The 19248-nt window shown below is 29.0% G+C and overlaps 3 protein-coding genes across 3 annotated transcripts; 2 read left to right on the forward strand and 1 right to left on the reverse strand.

Moving 5' to 3' along the window:
• Positions 1 to 7436: 7436 nt before the first annotated feature.
• Positions 7437 to 9017, reverse strand: Bm13862 (Conserved hypothetical ATP binding protein; the record flags this gene model as incomplete). Its single annotated transcript, XM_001893006.2, has 4 exons — positions 7437 to 7634; positions 7803 to 8039; positions 8355 to 8496; positions 8794 to 9017. 4 exons carry the CDS (start codon positions 9015 to 9017, stop codon positions 7437 to 7439), a joined length of 801 nt encoding a protein of 266 aa, XP_001893041.1.
• Positions 9018 to 10137: 1120 nt separating this feature from the next.
• Positions 10138 to 15268, forward strand: Bm2423 (ubiquitin-conjugating enzyme E2-binding protein 1, putative; the record flags this gene model as incomplete). Its single annotated transcript, XM_043079688.1, has 9 exons — positions 10138 to 10305; positions 11326 to 11462; positions 11624 to 11829; positions 11983 to 12107; positions 12363 to 12602; positions 12963 to 13217; positions 13472 to 13744; positions 14019 to 14104; positions 15232 to 15268. 9 exons carry the CDS (start codon positions 10138 to 10140, stop codon positions 15266 to 15268), a joined length of 1527 nt encoding a protein of 508 aa, XP_042935622.1.
• Positions 15269 to 16125: 857 nt separating this feature from the next.
• On the forward strand, positions 16126 to 16861 carry Bm2870 (Uncharacterized protein; the record flags this gene model as incomplete). Its single annotated transcript, XM_043079689.1, has 2 exons — positions 16126 to 16259; positions 16447 to 16861. Coding segments are annotated over 2 exons (549 nt in total), but the record flags the coding sequence as incomplete, so codon positions are not given.
• Positions 16862 to 19248: the final 2387 nt, after the last annotated feature.

Here is a 19248-nt window from a genome sequence, read left to right on the forward strand (position 1 = left end):
GTGTTGCTTTCATTGTTTTGTTTTGATTGGCATTAATTTGGGTGATGATTGTTTTATGTAAGGTTAATGAAGTATTAAATAGATTTTACTAATTATTCTTAACTTTTATTTGGATTAGAAGATTTCTTTGCAAAATTTTAATTAATATTTTAAATTCTTTAATATAATAATAAATATTCTATTAAAAGTATCCTGCAAGGTTTACTTTAAGCTATATGTAAAATTTTGGTAATATGTTTGATATCATATTGATATTTCAAATTTCAAATTATTGATATTCAAATTATTTCAAATTATTTTTTTTTTTGACTTTTTCTTGGGATACTTATTGTTATATTAAAGATTAATTTGATTTGACATATGCGTGTTGTACACTTTAACGGTGTTTCTATAATTTTTTTTTTTTTTTTTTTAATTTGTTTACCTTCGTATTTTTAAAAATTTAATTTATAAAAGGTATCGTCTTGTTAAAGTTTGATTGAGGGATGTATTTTTATAGATGTCGTATTTATCAGCCATATATTAATTTGGTAACAAATAAGTTATTCATTCAATCGTAGTAGGAATTACTAGTTTAATAACTTCCTGTGTCTTATTTTGATAAAATTCAGTTTACTGAATTTGGGATAGTTTTAGCGCTTGTAAAAGTACCTTAAAGTCTTTTTTTATTACTTTTTTTTAAAAGTATTTTAGAGTTTTTTTTAAAGTACTTTAAAGTTTTTTTATCACTTTTTTTAAAAAGTACTTTAAATTTTTTTTTTGCACTTTACTGAATCTAGTTTTAATTATTTTGCTTTGCCAACTGTGATGCGATTCATATTTTTTTTTCCGTAGATTTTAATCAAAGAATAATTTTGATATTTCTTTTTATTTATCTCTTGATCTTGTTTGGCTCATATTTTTCTTTTAATCTGAATGATCTTATGATTTCTGACTTTGTAACTAATCCGATATATATTATTCCGGAATGATATTTTCGGTTTGCTTTCATTATTTTGCATCCTTTTGTTTTTATAATAGATAATAGATTGCTTGAAATTATTTATTTGTTTAGTTTCGTTTTTTTATTTTATTGACTTTTATTTAATCTAATAATTATCACGCTGTTTCGGATAATTTTTTATATATTTTTTAATGATTTTATTTGATTTTTTTTTTTTGATTAGCATAGACAGGTAGATAGGTTATTATCTCATAATTATCCTTTCAATAATTTTAACACTTTTGTATGTATCTTTGTTTACTATATCCTATTTTACGTTTATTTTTTTGTGCACTTAATTTTTTTAGTTATAAGTTATTTAATTTATTTTTCGTATAGTAAATATGACAGTTTCAGGTTTTATCCTTTCAGGGAACATAATTTTTTTGAAATTTCGTGAGCATCATATAATTTGAGTGTAATTATTACCTGACTATATTTAGCTTTAGGTATATTAGGTGATAATGTTTTATTCGTTTTTTTTTTTTATGAGCAGGTAGCAACAGGTAATAGAAGATACCAAATAGTAAAAAGTGGTAGCAAATGGTAGGTAATAGTAGGTGGAAGTCAATAGTAGTTAGTGATAAGTAATAGTAGTAATTAGTGATAGCAGTGATATCAAATGATAACAAGTAATAATATCAAGTGATAACGAATGGTAGGAAGTGATATTGAAAAAACCGAATTATATATCGAGATAGAATTATATTAAATCCAGAAACACTAAAGATTATCTTAAATTAAATATTCCTTAGACAAATATAAAACTGTTTCAAAATTATACAATCAGTACTTATCTTCCAGATTCTACCTAAGCTTATCAGTATTCCTTTATGTCCTTTATAACTGTTAATAAAGAATATTGCACTGTTGTTATCGCTTAATATATTCTCTGTTATCAGATGAATCTGTTGCAATGGTAAAGGTTTTCTAATTTAACAATCATTCTTATCAGTAATTAACACAATGTTTAAATCTAATTCTTACTATATAAAGATTAAAGATCATCTGAATAGATCATGGCATTTGTTGTAAGTCAATATTCACAATAAATTTAGATCTTTTGTATTGATCAAGTTTATGACAATCATTGGACTTCAATTCGGTTGATCTTTCTATTACATTTACATCTTTTACTTATTTTGCATTCATTTATTCCACTTTATTCTGTACTTGTTGATAACTGTACTCTCTATTCCATCTCTATAAAATTATCAGTATAACTGTACTCTCTATTCCATCTCTATAAAATTATCAGTATAACTGTACTCTCTATTCCATCTCTATAAAATTATCAGTATAACTGTACTCTCTATTCCATCTCTATAAAATTATCAGTATAACTGTACTCTCTATTCCATCTCTATAAAATTATCAGTATAACTGTACTCTCTATTCCATCTCTATAAAATTATCAGTATAACTGTACTCTCTATTCCATCTCTATAAAATTATCAGTATAACTGTACTCTCTATTCCATCTCTATAAAATTATCAGTATAACTGTACTCTCTATTCCATCTCTATAAAATTATCAGTATAACTGTACTCTCTATTCCATCTCTATAAAATTATCAGTATAACTGTACTCTCTATTCCATCTCTATAAAATTATCAGTATAACTGTACTCTCTATTCCATCTCTATAAAATTATCAGTATAACTGTACTCTCTATTCCATCTCTATAAAATTATCAGTATAACTGTACTCTCTATTCCATCTCTATAAAATTATCAGTATAACTGTACTCTCTATTCCATCTCTATAAAATTATCAGTATAACTGTACTCTCTATTCCATCTCTATAAAATTATCAGTATAACTGTACTCTCTATTCCATCTCTGTAAAATTATCAGTATAACTGTACTCTCTATTCCATCTCTATAAAATTATCAGTATAACTGTACTCTCTATTCCATCTCTATAAAATTATCAGTATAACTGTACTCTCTATTCCATCTCTATAAAATTATCAGTATAACTGTACTCTCTATTCCATCTCTATAAAATTATCAGTATAACTGTACTCTCTATTCATCTCTATAAAATTATCAGTATAACTGTACTCTCTATTCCATCTCTATAAAATTATCAGTATAACTGTACTCTCTATTCCATCTCTATAAAATTATCAGTATAACTGTACTCTCTATTCCATCTCTATAAAATTATCAGTATAACTGTACTCTCTATTCCATCTCTATAAAATTATCAGTATAACTGTACTCTCTATTCCATCTCTATAAAATTATCAGTATAACTGTACTCTCTATAAAATTATCAGTATATTATCAGTATAGATTAATACTATTGTCTAATTGTTGATAAATAAAATTCATTGCAACAGATTCGATTATGGAACACAAACTCCAAACCATAACAGCACAGAAAGCTATTCTCAAAACAATCCACACAAATTCTCGGCAAAAACTTTTTTTTGGTGGTAAAAGTGAGGTAAAATATATAGTAACTTATAATGATAGTTGAATCAGCCAAGAAACTCATCAATGAGGTCAGAGGTCAAACTTAGCGACACTGGAACTCTTCTACTGAAGTAAGAGCTACGAGTCGAATATGACGTTAAAAGAAGAATCATCGAGGATATAATATTATTCTTGAACTTTATACAAAAGTATACTCGATGCTAAAAACCGGATTTAGCTGGAATACATCCAAATGATTGCGGTCAAGGAACCAAGAAAAGAAAAAAAAGGAGAAGTATGGAAATGATTGATAACAGTAAAGGTATTTAAAAACTAATAAATAATAAATAACAAAAAAAAAAGAAAAAAAAAACTAATACTAATAATAAAAACTGATAAGTAATAGTAAAGATTGACTGTATAATGATTAAGTTAGCAAGGTATGAAAGAATTACCTTCATAGATTGAAGTAATGCTATACCACGTAACTAAGGTCAATTTACTCGGCTACGATTAGCAATGTTTAGTGATAACCCAAAACTTTGGAGACAATTCTGGACAGTTTCGAAGCAGCACATCTAATTATCCGAAATATTCCATATATATGCAGAATTTAAATTAGTTAGTGTTTCAACTCAAACGTGAAACTCTATGATAAGCAAATAATTTATTATCACTGAATAATAGAAACGTTTTCCAGAATTATTTAATTTCATTGACTAATGAAAGATTTTTTGTCTCGTATTAAACAGATCATCTGCTAATAAATTATCCGGAATTGTTGTTATCACTAATTGATGATTTGTTCGATAATAGTGAAATCATTTGTTATGACTGACTTATAGATGATCAGTTCAGAATTTGTTGCTACCATTCATCCGCAAATAATTTGTCCGATATTAATCGAATTATCTGTTATCATTGACTTATAATTAATCTATAAAGAATTTGTTGTCAGCACTTACTTATAGATAACTTAATCAGTATTAATCAAATGATCTGTAATCATTGACTCATAAATGATCTATAATGAATTTCTTAACGCAGGCAATTTGTGAAGCATTAATCAAATCATGTGTTAACACTTCTTATCGATAATCAATGCAGAATTAATGATGATGATTCACTTGCAAATGATCTGTTATCACTAACTTATAGATGATTAATCTAAAATTTTTTGCTACCTCCAGATCATTTGTCCAGCATTCATTAAATCATCTGTTATCACTGATCAACAAATGATCTATAAAAAAAATCTTACCATTCACTTGCAGATGATTTGATATTAATCAAATAATTCACAAATTACTGATGATCAATGCAGACATTGTTGTTATCACTCACTTGCAAATGATTTGTCAGTGATAATTAAATTACTAATTATTGTTGCCGTTCATTTACAGGTCAGTTGTCCGATATTAATCAAATCATCTGCTATTGACCAACAGATGATCAATTTAGAAATTAAAATTCATTTGGAGAAGATTTGTCCAGTATTAATCAAATCATCTCTTATCATTGATTAACAGATAGATGATCTACAAAGGATGTTGCCATCCACTTGCAAATGATTTGTTGAGTAATAATAAATCATCCTGTATGGTTGAAACAAATAATCCAGAATTTGTAATTCATTTGGAAGTGATTTGTCCAATATTTATCAAATCATTTATTATGACTAAATTACAGATGATCTATGAAGAATTTGTTAAAATTCATTCACCTGCACAATTTGTTATTAAAATTCACTTGGAGATAATTTGTTCTGCATTATCAATTAATCTGTTATCACTGACAAATGAGTGATTTGTTCAGAATTATATTCTGTTTTAGTATAAAGCAAATCATCTGTTATCATTCACGAATAGGTGATTTATCTTGAATAATTTGCTCTTTTGATTCATTACAGATAATTTATCCGATAATAACAAAATTATTTGTTATCACTGATAAGAAATAATTTATACGGAATTCTTTGTTGCCACTTTTCACCTATCCAAGGTGTTCTAGCAACACTTCCGTAACAGAGCTATCAACCTCACCGGACATTGCAACCGGAGCCTTGGCTTACGGTGAAATTTTATTTTTTAACAGAGCTTTAACTTATTTTAACAGTGGTTCAATTTCAAATTCTTTTGGCAAATGACTTATAAATAAATATTGTAAATAGGTGAGATTTGCCATCTTTTTATCCTATAATAGAATTTAGTATAAAAAAGTCTAAATCGTAGCAGTGAATTGCTTTTTTAACTTTATTAGAGCGTCATTTTTGGACAGAATCTCAGTGTCGTGTAAAATCTAATAGGGTTGATTATTCCGGTCAGGTCCTGTTTCCGATCTATTTCAGGTGCTATTTGATAATCTGAAATTGATAAAGAAAGAACAGCTTTTCACTATCTTTCTTCTTGGTTCTTTTTTTTATTAATACTTATTTGTGGTTTTGTGTTTACTTTCGTTTACTTTGTTATTTTTATTTTTCTGATTATTTTTTGAGTAATCTGGTATTTTTTATTTTGTTTGATATGTATTTTCGTTGTACTATTTGAAATTTGCTATACTCTGCATAACATCTCGAAATTTTTGTACGTACGTAACATGGAGATGTTCTTTCACAATAACAAACAAGTACGTACGTAACATGGAGATGTTCTTTCACAATAACAAACAAGTACGTACGTAACATGGAGATGTTCTTTCACAATAACAAACAAGTACGTACGTAACATGGAGATGTTCTTTCACAATAACAAACAAGTACGTACGTAACATGGAGATGTTCTTTCACAATAACAAACAAGTACGTACGTAACATGGAGATGTTCTTTCACAATAACAAACAAGTACGTACGTAACATGGAGATGTTCTTTCACAATAACAAACAAGTACGTACGTAACATGGAGATGTTCTTTCACAATAACAAACAAGTACGTACGTAACATGGAGATGTTCTTTCACAATAACAAACAAGTACGTACGTAACATGGAGATGTTCTTTCACAATAACAAACAAGTACGTACGTAACATGGAGATGTTCTTTCACAATAACAAACAAGTACGTACGTAACATGGAGATGTTCTTTCACAATAACAAACAATTTAAAACATTTCATTGTGATCATATTCTCTGTTATTGAATGATAAAAGATTTAAATGATCGTTATAAGAAAAATATAAGTTAACCCTCTCTAGTTAATTTATTTCCTCTAAATCAATCGTTAAAATTATATGAAATAATTTTCAGGAATAGTCACCTTTCCTTTGTTTAATTAAGAATTGTAAATTGATTAGATTCCTAATGAATAGCATTGGTAGATAAATAATATTAGCACTGTTCACTTGAGATATTTAATATTCGAATGCTGAAAATCAGTGGTATCTGAAATAAGATCCGACATAATATTTAAATGATAAGCATTATTTTCTCGAGAAAAAAAGAAAAAAAATTTTTCTTTTTCAGTTGTTAGAGTTAATTAATAAACACAAATGACATTTCGAAATTAGTAATTTCTTCCTTCTTATGTTGAGCCTATGAAAAAATTTGTGTCTCAATTAGTACTCCCGAAAAGTACCAATTAGTTAATTTGTGATAGTTTTTCTCCTCTATTAAGCTAATTTTCTGAATAAAATACACCTTTTTATATACATTTGTGTTGTAGTACGCATATTAATGAACATCAGATATATCAATTCATATTACATCTGAATAGCAATGAAACAAAGTATATTCTGCTGGTAAAAATGTTAAAATACGGATGAAATTATGAACATAAACCATTCCTGTACAATGCAACGCTAATAATATATAATTTATAAATTTCCTTGTAATGATATGAGAAATTAATGAAGCATACTGAACATGAATTACTCCTGCACATTAAGTTTTTTTAACAATAAAGTAAATTCCAACAATTTTAACAGTAATGATATTGTAAAATCAAAATTAAAAAACAACATAAAAACAGACAATTAAATACTATTATATTTGGTTAGACATAGCACAGAAATACATACTTAGAGCAATAAATATTACTGCTGTACAATATTTCTGAGATCAGGCGCTTCGGTGAAGGCATAACCATTAGCTGTATCAGCTAATTTTAGTAAATTTAGCATGTGTTTTTTACATGTAACATCCAAACCCGTAAATTTCACCAAATCATAATCGCCTATAACCGAACACAGCATTTCATTTAATCCTTTATACTGTTTGAGTATTGGTGATTCCTAAAAATTCTCTTATATAGGAAGATTTCCTTTTAATTATTTGCTAATCCAATGTTTTAGGAAATAATCCACATTTGATGATGAGAATACCTTATCCTATTTAGAAATGTTTTTAAATGAAACTGCTCAGTCATTAAAAATATGCTATCTTTGTGAATGAATACTTACATCAAGCAACTCAACCAATCGTAACGCATCCGGAATTTGTTCAAAAAACTCGAAATTATATGGTAAATCATTATCATTCAGTAAGTCCTGCTTTGATAAAACATTGATTTGGGCACATTCCAAGTTTATCATGATAGAAAGTGCGCTTAATAATACCGAGATAAATTTGCCTGCATCCGAACAATATAAGCTATCACTAAGATGCACAGCGACTAGACGGTAGCCCCATTTTTCCATCTAAAAGTATGTGCTCGGTTTATTATTATATATTCCACATTTTATAATGAAGATGAGTCTCTTTGTAATGAAGAGTTTATTAATACCCTAAACTGTTTTCCTACAAAAAAATTATGCAACAAGCTCATGAATTCGACCGCTGAATTTTCAAGAATCTTAGCAATGTCAAACGAAATCCAGAAATCAAAGAATTACAAGAATACAAGATTAATACCACCCTTTTTTTTAAAATTTATTACCAATGTTTTGAAGCTAAGACAGAAGTATGAAGAAAAGTAAAAAAAAGGTACTCCAATAAAAACTATGTTATCTTACGCTATGTATGATAGACGTGATGCAGTTATCACTATTGTATAGCTCAAGCTGTCCTGGGAAATCAAAAAGCAAATATCCATCCACATGCGACAACTTCAATCGCAACCATTCTATATTCTTTTTCAAAGTTTGCATACAGTACCTAAAAAGCGCACATTAAAAGAATCATTCAAACCATTAAAAAGTTAAACTATGCCCATACCATGTGTCTCAAGAATAGTGGGCAATTTTTGGAACAAAAAAGCTATTTCTATGTTTAATTATTTTTATGATATGTGACCATCGAAAGCTAGATTTGCTGAACTTCACAGATTTATGAAGTGGAAAAAACTTTGTTAAATTTTTTCCCTTCTGCATTCTGAATTCAAGAGTAATCACTAAGAATTATTTTTTCCTCAATTGTTCGATCACCATAATAGCAAGCAATATGCAAAATAACCTTAGTGCTCCATTAGGACCAAGATTTAGCCGACTGGTGATATCTTCCACTTTTACCAGCTCCCGAATATCAATATCACATTTGTACGGTACATAATCATTTGCTGGATCTAAATTTACGCATATAACAGGTCGGCCAAGCTGTGACAAAATCTGGCTCATACCATCACAATACGTTGTTTTACCTGCACCTGGTGCACCAATAATAATTTGTCCGAACATCATCGATTCATTATTTCAAATTTCAGGTTAATTTATACTCCTGAAAATACCACATTTGTTAATACTGAAGAGTGATTTCGATATATTCGATATATCCGGTAGATGCTGAAATACAGTAAAATAATTCCTCAAACATGCTTATTCAATTATTACATATATAACTCAACTAGCATTTTATATAGTTAACTCTTCCATCTTTCTTTCTAACTTATTGTTATTTCTTATTTTAATACTTTCAATTTGTGTTACAAAAATTGTAAGCTACAATTAATTGCCAATTTTTTCATTCTTTATTTTTCTCTCCTATTCTAGCAATGATTTCTCTCTTTCATTTCTAATTAATTACCTTAATTAATCTTTTTCTTTCATTCCTAATTAAATAATTAATTACTAATTACTCTAAAACCATTTCCACGTATCCAAAAGTAAACACAAAATATCGTTGCTTAACAAAGTTACTAAAACTAATTCCAACGTATTGTTCGAAGTTTCCGTACAAATTTCAGTTTGTGTGTGACGAATTTTTCTCCTTGCTACTACTGTTGGCCTCTAACCTTTCATTTCGTAGTTGTCATCAGCTGTCACCAAGCGTAAATGTCATTTCATCTTATCTAACACGCAGTATACGTCACTTCTTCCAAATAACGTGACTTATAATGTTGAATAGCACTTCGTCGAATAGACAATTCTTACGTATCACAATAATGATACACGTTTTTATTCATAGTATATAAGTAATATTCTCAGTTTTATGTGTTATTGTTATCTGTTAACAGTGTATTAATTTCTTACGGATAAGTGATATTTTTACTTTTTCATGTTACGTGTAATTTTTATGGAAAGATTATCGATTTATTGTTCATTATATCTCATATAAAATGAAGTATATTTCAGGTGTTGCATCATTGTTTGCTATTTGCTTGTGTACAAAAGGGCAGTTTGTGTGACACGAAGTACTGCCTTTTTGAGTAAAACGAAAGAAATTGGTGTAAAAAGACAGTAACAGCTATATGATTATTATTCTATAGCTATTGTAAAGAAAAAAGAAAAAATAAAAATAAAAAACAGTACGGAAAACGTTTGGAAGAAAGGTTAAAAGAAAAGAGTGAAAGATTCTGCTCGGATGTCACTAGGAAGTGACGAGGCGATGGATGATGACGGTGCATTTTCGGATGGCTCAGAAAGTGATGCTACATCAACATATAGTGATGATGATGGTATTGTAGTGGATCCACCTGTGATCAAGACGGAACGTGGAGGTAGTCATGATAGTGAATCAGCTGATTTCCAGGTGTTTTGTTAAATTTTGACATGAATTTGGAGTTGAAAGTGATTGATGGAAGGAAATGATAAGCAATTTAACTTAGAGATAAGATTTATAGTACATGGAAGTATAATTTCAGTAGCTTGGCAAAAGTCAGCGATTACTTACTGTAAATTATTTTTGCTTTGAGTGCAAATGCATACTGTACAACTGTTTATAGGTGATACTAACATTCGTCATCTTATTTGTTAATAGCAATAACGTAAAATTACATGTTTTCATTTTTATGATTAGGCTATTTAGCAAAAGTCAGTTAACTGTTATATAAACGCTAGAATTGGGAATGGGCTTACTTAATTTTCAATTCGAATAACACGAAGAGATAAGCGATTGTAGCAAAATGTTCTCTTCCAGCAAGGACATTAAAAAACGAACGGTAGTAAGACAGCCAAGTAGTTTTAGATTAATTTTCGAGCAGAATCTTATTTTTATTAATTTCTTCAGATTTTAAGGTAGTTTTATAACGTTGAAACAAGAAGAAAAGCTAAGGCTTTTGTATTTTTGCAGATTTGTAATTTACAAGGAATGAAGGATGATAACATTACTTATTGATTGGTTTTAGTTTATATTTACTTTTGCAGTGTTTCCTCCCGTTCTCCTCTTCCATTTTTAATTATTCGAACTGAAGGAAAAGCCTAGAAATAATTAAACTCCCCAAGTTTTTTCAAAATTTTAGTTGATCTTTATGCACTGCAGTGTTTAGGACTGTAACTAAAACTTAGCATTTAGCAAAGGAGCATTGTAAGATGTTTTCCTTCCTAAAAAATGCTGTCACAATAATTATTTATTAAATACTAGAAAGGTGAAATATATAAATATGCTGGTTACTTCACGTTTTTATCGTCGATACTGCTAATCAATAACGTTTTGGGACAAGACTGAACTGTCTGGTAGTGAGTATAAAGTAACACGCATAAAAAAAAAAAAAAATCTGAAGCATTATCAGTTGTATATTTCTGAATAATTTACTGAAAAAAGTTCTTGTAGGTTCTGGATGCTGAAAAAGTAACTTTTGAAATGAATAAAATCATAGAGGATGTTGCATCGGTGTTGCGTTTATCGGCTACTATCTGTAGATTGCTTTTACATCATTATAAGTGGAATAAAGAAAGTTTACTAGAAAGGTATGCGACAATTCTGCGAATTGCTTTAGAATTTTTTTCGTTAAAAATTTGTAACTCTAGTTTCTTACCACGATTTTTCTCAAAGTTTTATGTTTCATATTTGAATAAAATTTCAATTTTACTGTCCTTTTCATTCTTCTAAGATCTCTAAAACATTGAAGGTTTTATGAAAGCACTGATATGGATTCCTTTTTCTTGGATGCTAACATCATTTCACCATTTAAAGTGGCACGCCGTGGTGATGAAGGACTTGCAGATATTGTTGATACTTGTGTCATCTGCTGTAATCGTACCATTTTAACAGGCTTGCAGTGCAGTCATCGTTTCTGTTATCCATGTTGGGATTCCTATTTAACAACTAAGGTAGGTGAGTGAGAACTGGACATGTGTAACATTGTTATGAAGAATTCAAAATTTTAGTTGAAAATTGTCGTCAACTTAGGCTTTCATTTATCTTTTAAAAAACATGAAAAAAAGATGAGATTTGTCATTTAAATTCAGATTATGGAGGAAGGTCGAGCACATGTAGCTTGTCCTCAACATAATTGTCCAATCATAGTTGATGACGAGAAAACTTTGGCGTTGGTGAAAAGCGAAAATGCAAAGAAAAGATATCGTCGTCTCATAATCAATAGTTTCGTTGAGGTATTTTATAAGTCTTTAAGATTTCATAGTCATTTGTCCAATGTGCTTATCTAAATCTTATCTGAATATTAGTTTGCATGCAGAACAATATTTGTATGATTTATAGCATCTTTTTTTTTTACAGATGCTTCAGCGTCGAAGCTTTTGCTACACTTACATTACAGGGAGATATTTTAGTGAAGTTTTTGGGAAAGGTTTGCTGATTTCTAGAGGGAAGATTATTTGAATTGATTTCTCTTATTTATTCATTTTCAGTGTAATCGTTTGTTGCGTTGGTGCCCAGCTGCTGACTGTGGACGTGTTATTGAAGTAGGACATTTAGAAGCGCGTCCCGTCAAATGTACTTGTGGTACAGTTTTTTGTTTCGCATGTGGACACGAATGGCACGAACCTGTTAATTGTAGACTTCTGAAGCTATGGATTAAGAAGTGTAATGATGATAGTGAGACAAGCAATTGGATATCAGCGAATACCAAAGAATGCCCCAAATGCCAGGTAAATTATTTTGTTCAGCAGTTTAAACATTTACTTTAAGTTCAGATGATTTTTTTTTTTTTTTTTCATTTTGATCTGACCAGTTTTTCTGATGAGATGTCTCAGTGACTGGCATTAGTTATAAATCCATAACTTTGTATGAACTGTCGAAAGTATATAGCTTCTGAAGGAATATATAGCAGTTTCGATATTTGAAAAATTCAGGAAATTTGAAGTACGAATCGTTATTTTAAGATTGTAAGGCCTGTTTGTCTCTGCGTTTCCTTCACTTCCAACTTAAACTTAAATCTATATTCTAGAATATTATTGGAGCATGGATAAAAAGCTTAGCTTTTTAAACAAAGAATTTTTTTTTTATAGGTGACAATAGAAAAGGATGGTGGATGTAACCATATGACATGTAAGAATGTAGCTTGTAAAATGGAATTTTGTTGGATGTGTCTTGGCCCGTGGGAACCACATGGCAGTTCATGGTATTCCTGTAACAGATATGATGATACATTGGCAAAACAAGCACGTGATGCACAAGAACGAAGTCGCGCTGCACTTCAAAGATACTTGCACTATTACAATCGATACATGAATCATCAACAAAGTTTAAAACTGGAACATAAAGTGAGTGTGTAGAAAATGTTAAAATGTTACTTACAATTAAAAGCACGAAGTTTCGGATAGATATGAACAACATTTAATTGTTTTCGAGAGATACTATGAAAGATAGATACCGGTTAATCCCTATGTTGCTTTTGATAAAAATAAAGGAGCAAAAGTGTTATTCCTTTTTTTAATTATAGCTAATTTCCGAAGATTCATTATATTCATGTGAGTCTTCTAGTTAATTTTTTGGTTTTATAATTCGCCTATTTCAGCTCTATTCAATTGTAAAATCCAAAATGGAAGTTATGCAGCAAGCAAATATGTCCTGGATCGAGGTGCAGTTTTTACGTAAAGCGGTCGATGTCCTTTCGGAATGTCGCCGTACGCTGATGTACACATATGCATTTGCGTTTTACTTACAAAAAGATAACCAGTCGGTTATATTTGAAGAGAATCAGCGTGATCTGGAGCATGCCACCGAACAGCTGTCGGAGTTTTTAGAAAGAGATCTAGATCATGAAAATCTCGTTAGTCTAAAACAAAAGGTATTATCTTGTTTGTAGGCCCACTGTTCCTCAAAAGCAGTAACTGTGAAATAGTTGAAAACAGGCAGGAAGTAATTCGAGCTATCAGCAGCTGTCAAGGTGAATTTCTTAGAGACGCACTTGACTCTCTGATTCAGAAAATGTGTGGATGTGACAAAAAAATGTGTGACTCTATAAGAATATAGGGTCGTATTACTATCATTAAATGCGATCCACTGATAATTTTGCAACTTGGTAGATGGCCTATTTTTAATTTTATGGTCCATTCTTTTAGGTGCAAGATAAGTATCGTTACGTGGAACAGAGACGTACGACACTACTAAAACATTGTGCAGAAGGAGTGGAACATGATTTCTGGAGGTTCACAGCTTAAGTATTATGGGTGGAACGACTAGAAATTCACTTCATAGCAATGTTGTCCTCTTTTTGTTTTCTCTCTCTCTTCCCCATCCCTAGGAATTTATCATGATGCATTTATGAACTGAGGGTAAACATTGCGATTCCTATGTCGGTATAATAATTTTTTTTTTTCTTTCTATTGCATCATATTATATGGTTTTTAATCGAATTTATTTTTTTTTAGAAAGATTTTTGTATTTCAAGTCTTTCTATTGTGTACTTTTTGTGATTGAGGAAAAGTCATGAATATTTGCTAAAGGGAACCTCGAAAATTTCACTTAACTTGATGCTTAGGATGCAAATAATTAACCTTGCTTATTTGTTCTAGTAAGATTTGGGAAATTTTTGGTAGACTTTTGAAATTTACGAGTGATAATAATGTTTTGTGTTTGGTGGCACTTTTGTTTTTATAGTAGGCATGGCACCTCTAAAGAAACCTTTATAGTCTTTATTCCATCGTTGCATTTCAAGAAACAAATTAATTTGTTAAGTTCCAAATTTTACTGAATCTTCAGTTTTTATACTTCTGAGGAGAAGATGCAATGCTAGTGCGTCAGTTCAATGATTTAACCTTATGGGTTCATTAATTGTATAATAGGATAATGAATAATCTTTCAATTGTAATACTTTTGTTTTGGTCCGTTTTACTTACTTTCATTTATGTTAGGTAAAGTTTCACTAATTGTATGTGGTCTATCTGTGCATTTTTGGATTAATGTTTCCAAAGTTTTAAATTCTGAAACTTAAGTTTTTTTATAGTCCAAATCAAACCCGGTTTTTGATCTTTCTCCGATTTCTCCGGGTGTTGTTTTGTGCACAGCGATAGAAGCGCCTCGAGGGTAATTTTAAGAAATTCTTTATTCATTGTGTTACAAATCTTTAACCTACCAAATATCAGGGATTTTTAGATGTCAAATTTTCAGTTTATTTCCAGTGAATATTTTGCGATGGCCAGATGGCCCTTCATATCTCGGTGCACCTATGAGTTTCTGTTTTGATTTGCTTTGTAATTTGGTAACTATCTAGTAAATTAACAGAGTTTGGGTGAACGGAAGGAGATTCAGGTCTGAATTATAGATTTTTTTTAGATTTGAGAAACGTTGGCTTCGATATTTACACGCCTGAAGTTTGGAAATTTGACGCTTTGTGAAAGGAGAAGTCAACCTTTCGATTATTTTTTCTTCCTTCTCTTTCTCCTTCACTCATATTGAATGTTTTTTTGCTTTTTCCTTCTGTTTGTGGCGGAATTACGGATTGTTTGGTTTCCGCACTGTACATTGATAGATCCTTTATACTTTTATTGAATGAAGATATTATTTCTCAATACATAAGCAATCCAATAAAAGCAGTTCAGTCTTTGTAATTAAATATACGTGTGTATGTAGCGTCTTACACGTATGTTTGAATATGATGTTTGGGTAGTTTTCAGTTTCTCGATAACATTGCAAAATAATGAATATCATCAGCTCATCCAATGATTTGAGGATATGATAGTAACGAAAGGTTTAGATTAAGTCCACAACTAAAAATCATGGTGTTCATTTGCGCATATGCGCATTTAAATATACTTTAATAAAATAAAATAACAGGTGAAATAAAAAAGTTAATTCGTAATTGAATCCAACAGAAGAAAAGAATACGAGATGTAGACTGAGCTATTACTTACGTCAAATAAATGATGTACAACTTGTGGTATTTGTAAATTTTTAGTGATCAAATTTATTGCCCTATGAGATAAATCAGGAAAGCAATTTATTTGATGAGCTAAAAAAAAAAAAAAAAAATGAAGGGAAGGAGATATCAATATTAGATCACTAAATTGAACTGAACAAAAAATCATTAATTCATTTGTTTCACATTTTCCACCCAATGTGAGCTACCTATCTATCTATCTATCTAATCTATCCATAAATCTTCAAACGCTTCCTGCCGGATTACCGTACCGCCTTACTCACTTTTATTGCTACTATTATATTGCTGTTGCAACAACCACTTGTTCAAGTTTTAAAATCATCGTTTTCATTCCGTTAGTCATCACCACCAGCAAAAATAGCATCCAGTGCGGAACAGTTGTTTTTTATTGCTATGTTGCGGCAAGTCTTAATTATCAACAACAGTTTAGCTGGCATATTTCAATTACTACCAATTGTTGAATCATTACGCTTCCGTCAATTACGCCTATTAATTCAATTAATTGTCATTCTTTTACTACTGTTTTATTCAAAAACTATTTTTGCTATTGGTACTTGCACTGAACCCGAAATGGCTTGCGGTGCGCAACTTCATTCTTATCCGTTATTAAGGCTAGATGAAACATCCGGAACGAATTTCGAATCAAATATGAATGATTTTCCATTATATGATGAATTTTTTACACCCACACATGTATTCAATTTTTCAAAAACGGTTAATATAACCGGTGAAAGAATTTGTGAATGTTCAAATGATACAATATGCCGTTTAGAAGAAGAAAATATTATTAAATTGGATGAAATGATTACGTTGATATTTTGTGATCGAGTGGATAATATATTTAGACATTCCTGTCATGGAACACGAAGTTTAATCCGTGTTATCGGACGGATTCATGAATCCGGTGAAGCTCTAACAACTATAGTTCAGACATTTCTATTCTGTAAATGTGAACGAGGTTATCGACGAATTCGTGTGGAAGCATGGTTAAATCATTTATATGCATTTATTTATCGATGTTTATAGCAAAAATATTTCGTTAATTTTTTAATTTTAAAGAATTTCATGCATTCTTTTTTTCTTTTTTTTTTTTAATGATCTTTGACTTATTTAATAATTAACAGATTATTTAAATTTAATAAAGTAAAAATGTGTTAAAGTCTAATAATACATTGTAAGATTGACAGCTTTTCAATTTTTGAATGTTATTATGCTAAAAATAAAATTAAGATTTCCAGAGATGAATTTTTACTGCAAATTGTAATCAAATTCTATGGGAGATGCTGTATAAATTTCAATTAATTTAACTTGGAAATCTCTTTTTAGTTGTATTTTTATTAATGTTGTACAGCTTTTGTTTAATTTCATTAATCACATTCAAAATTTAAATTATTGACGCTTATTTGATCGAATAAAGTAAACAAATATAACCAATTAATGATTATATTTTGTGACATTTTGAATGCTCATAGTTTTTTTTGTTATCAAACAAAAGATTATAATTATTAATGTGATTTTTCCTGTTATTTGTTTCCTGTTTTCTGATAGTGTGTATTTGAAGAATTGATCTTATCACATTATCATATCTTATTTATTTACTCATTTTTGTTTACTGTACGACAGTCCATTCATCTTTTAAATGTTCTTTTCTGAAATAAGAAAAGTGTATTTCATGAATTGTTCATTCGAGAAAACTAGAAATTTAAATAACAGAAATAAAAGTTTTAGAATTTGAATAACTGAAAATAAAACCAAAAAAAAAAAAACAAAAATTTTCATTTGATTGAACAAATAGAATAAATTGCATTTAAATTTAAATTTCAAAAGATTTAAATGCAATGTTCCGAGACAAAGTTTGTAATCCATTCTCTATAGTGACAGGCAAATTTATTCATTTACAGAAAAGCAAAATTTACAAAAGCTAAATTTTAAAAGAAATAAATTTAAATTAAAAATGAAATTTACGCTAAACAAGTTGGTCTTAATTGAAATTTTGTTTGGTTAAATTGAAAAATTATCTCATTTAGCGATATATTAATGATGAAATTCACAGCTGCTCAAATGAGCAAAGTTATAGCATTTAAATTGAAATTTGTAAATTTCTAGAAAATTCGCACAATTTATTGAGATAAATTTTTAGCAGTGTGCAAACAGAGAAATTTATCATCAATTCAACCACAATCATTTCGCTTTGTTTTTTTTTTTTTTTTGCTTATTTCCTTCCGTTTATTACATTTAGGATTAAAAACTAAAGTATGACCTTAACAGTTGTTCTATTATTGCAATTTTGAATCACTATAATCACAAAAGCTATTAATAATCTGTCTGAAATATTTTCAAATATTTTTTTTTTTTTGAATATTTCAAAAAAAAAAAAGAAAGAAAAAAGATCATTAAATAAGCAATTAAATAGAGAAAAATAAACCGAAAAGTTTGAAATTACAAACTTTTTTTTTAGCAATATTTGTTTTAAGTCACATTTGTTCCATATAAATAAATTTATTAGTGATAAACAAAGTATTACTTCCAAATTTTCATGATTAATCTGAGTATTAAATGAGTAAAAGGAAGTAAATTTAAACAAAACGATGAAGTATATTCGATCTCCAACATAGATAATTCCAATGTGGAGCGGTAATGTCTTCTAAAATTGCTCAAATCTTCGATGAGACAAGTGACATATACTTATTAGGTTACTAAATATATTATCATAAGCATAAATTTTGAAGAATTAATTTAAAAAAATTTAAATAATTTAAATAATGTAAGAAATATTTTGAAAAGATATACTTAAGAAATGTTGGAAATGATTTCGATTATAAATTTTAATGTATATTTGAATAAATCAGTTAAAAACAAATTTATATTTGTACATAATATAATATAAAAAAGATAAATTTAAATTGAGATGACTATTTAATTATTTAATTACTTACTGTGAGTTGTTTGTTTGTTATGGTAGTATCTTATAGGTAAGTAAATTTTGTGTATTTGAAAATGATAGAAAATACAAATAGAACGATTGAAATGATACGTAAGCTTGAAAAAAGTTATATTGTACATTGAATTAAATTTTATCACTGTTAAATGAAATGGAATGAATGAATGAATGAATGAATGAATGAAATGGAATGAATGAATGAATGAATGAAATGGAATGAATGAATGAATGAATGAATGAATGAATGAATGAATGAAATGGAATGAATGAATGAATGAATGAATGAATGAATGAAATGGAATGAATGAATGAAATGGAATGAATGAATGAAATGAATGAATGAATGAATGAATGAAATGGAATGAATGAATGAATGAATGAATGAATGAATGAATGAATGAAATGGAATGAATGAATGAAATGGAATGAATGAATGAATGAATGAATGAATGAATGAATGAATGAATGAATG

This window comes from Brugia malayi, assembly GCF_000002995.4.
Source record: "Brugia malayi strain FR3 genome assembly, contig: Bm_v4_Chr3_scaffold_001, whole genome shotgun sequence".
NCBI lineage: Eukaryota > Metazoa > Nematoda > Chromadorea > Rhabditida > Onchocercidae > Brugia > Brugia malayi.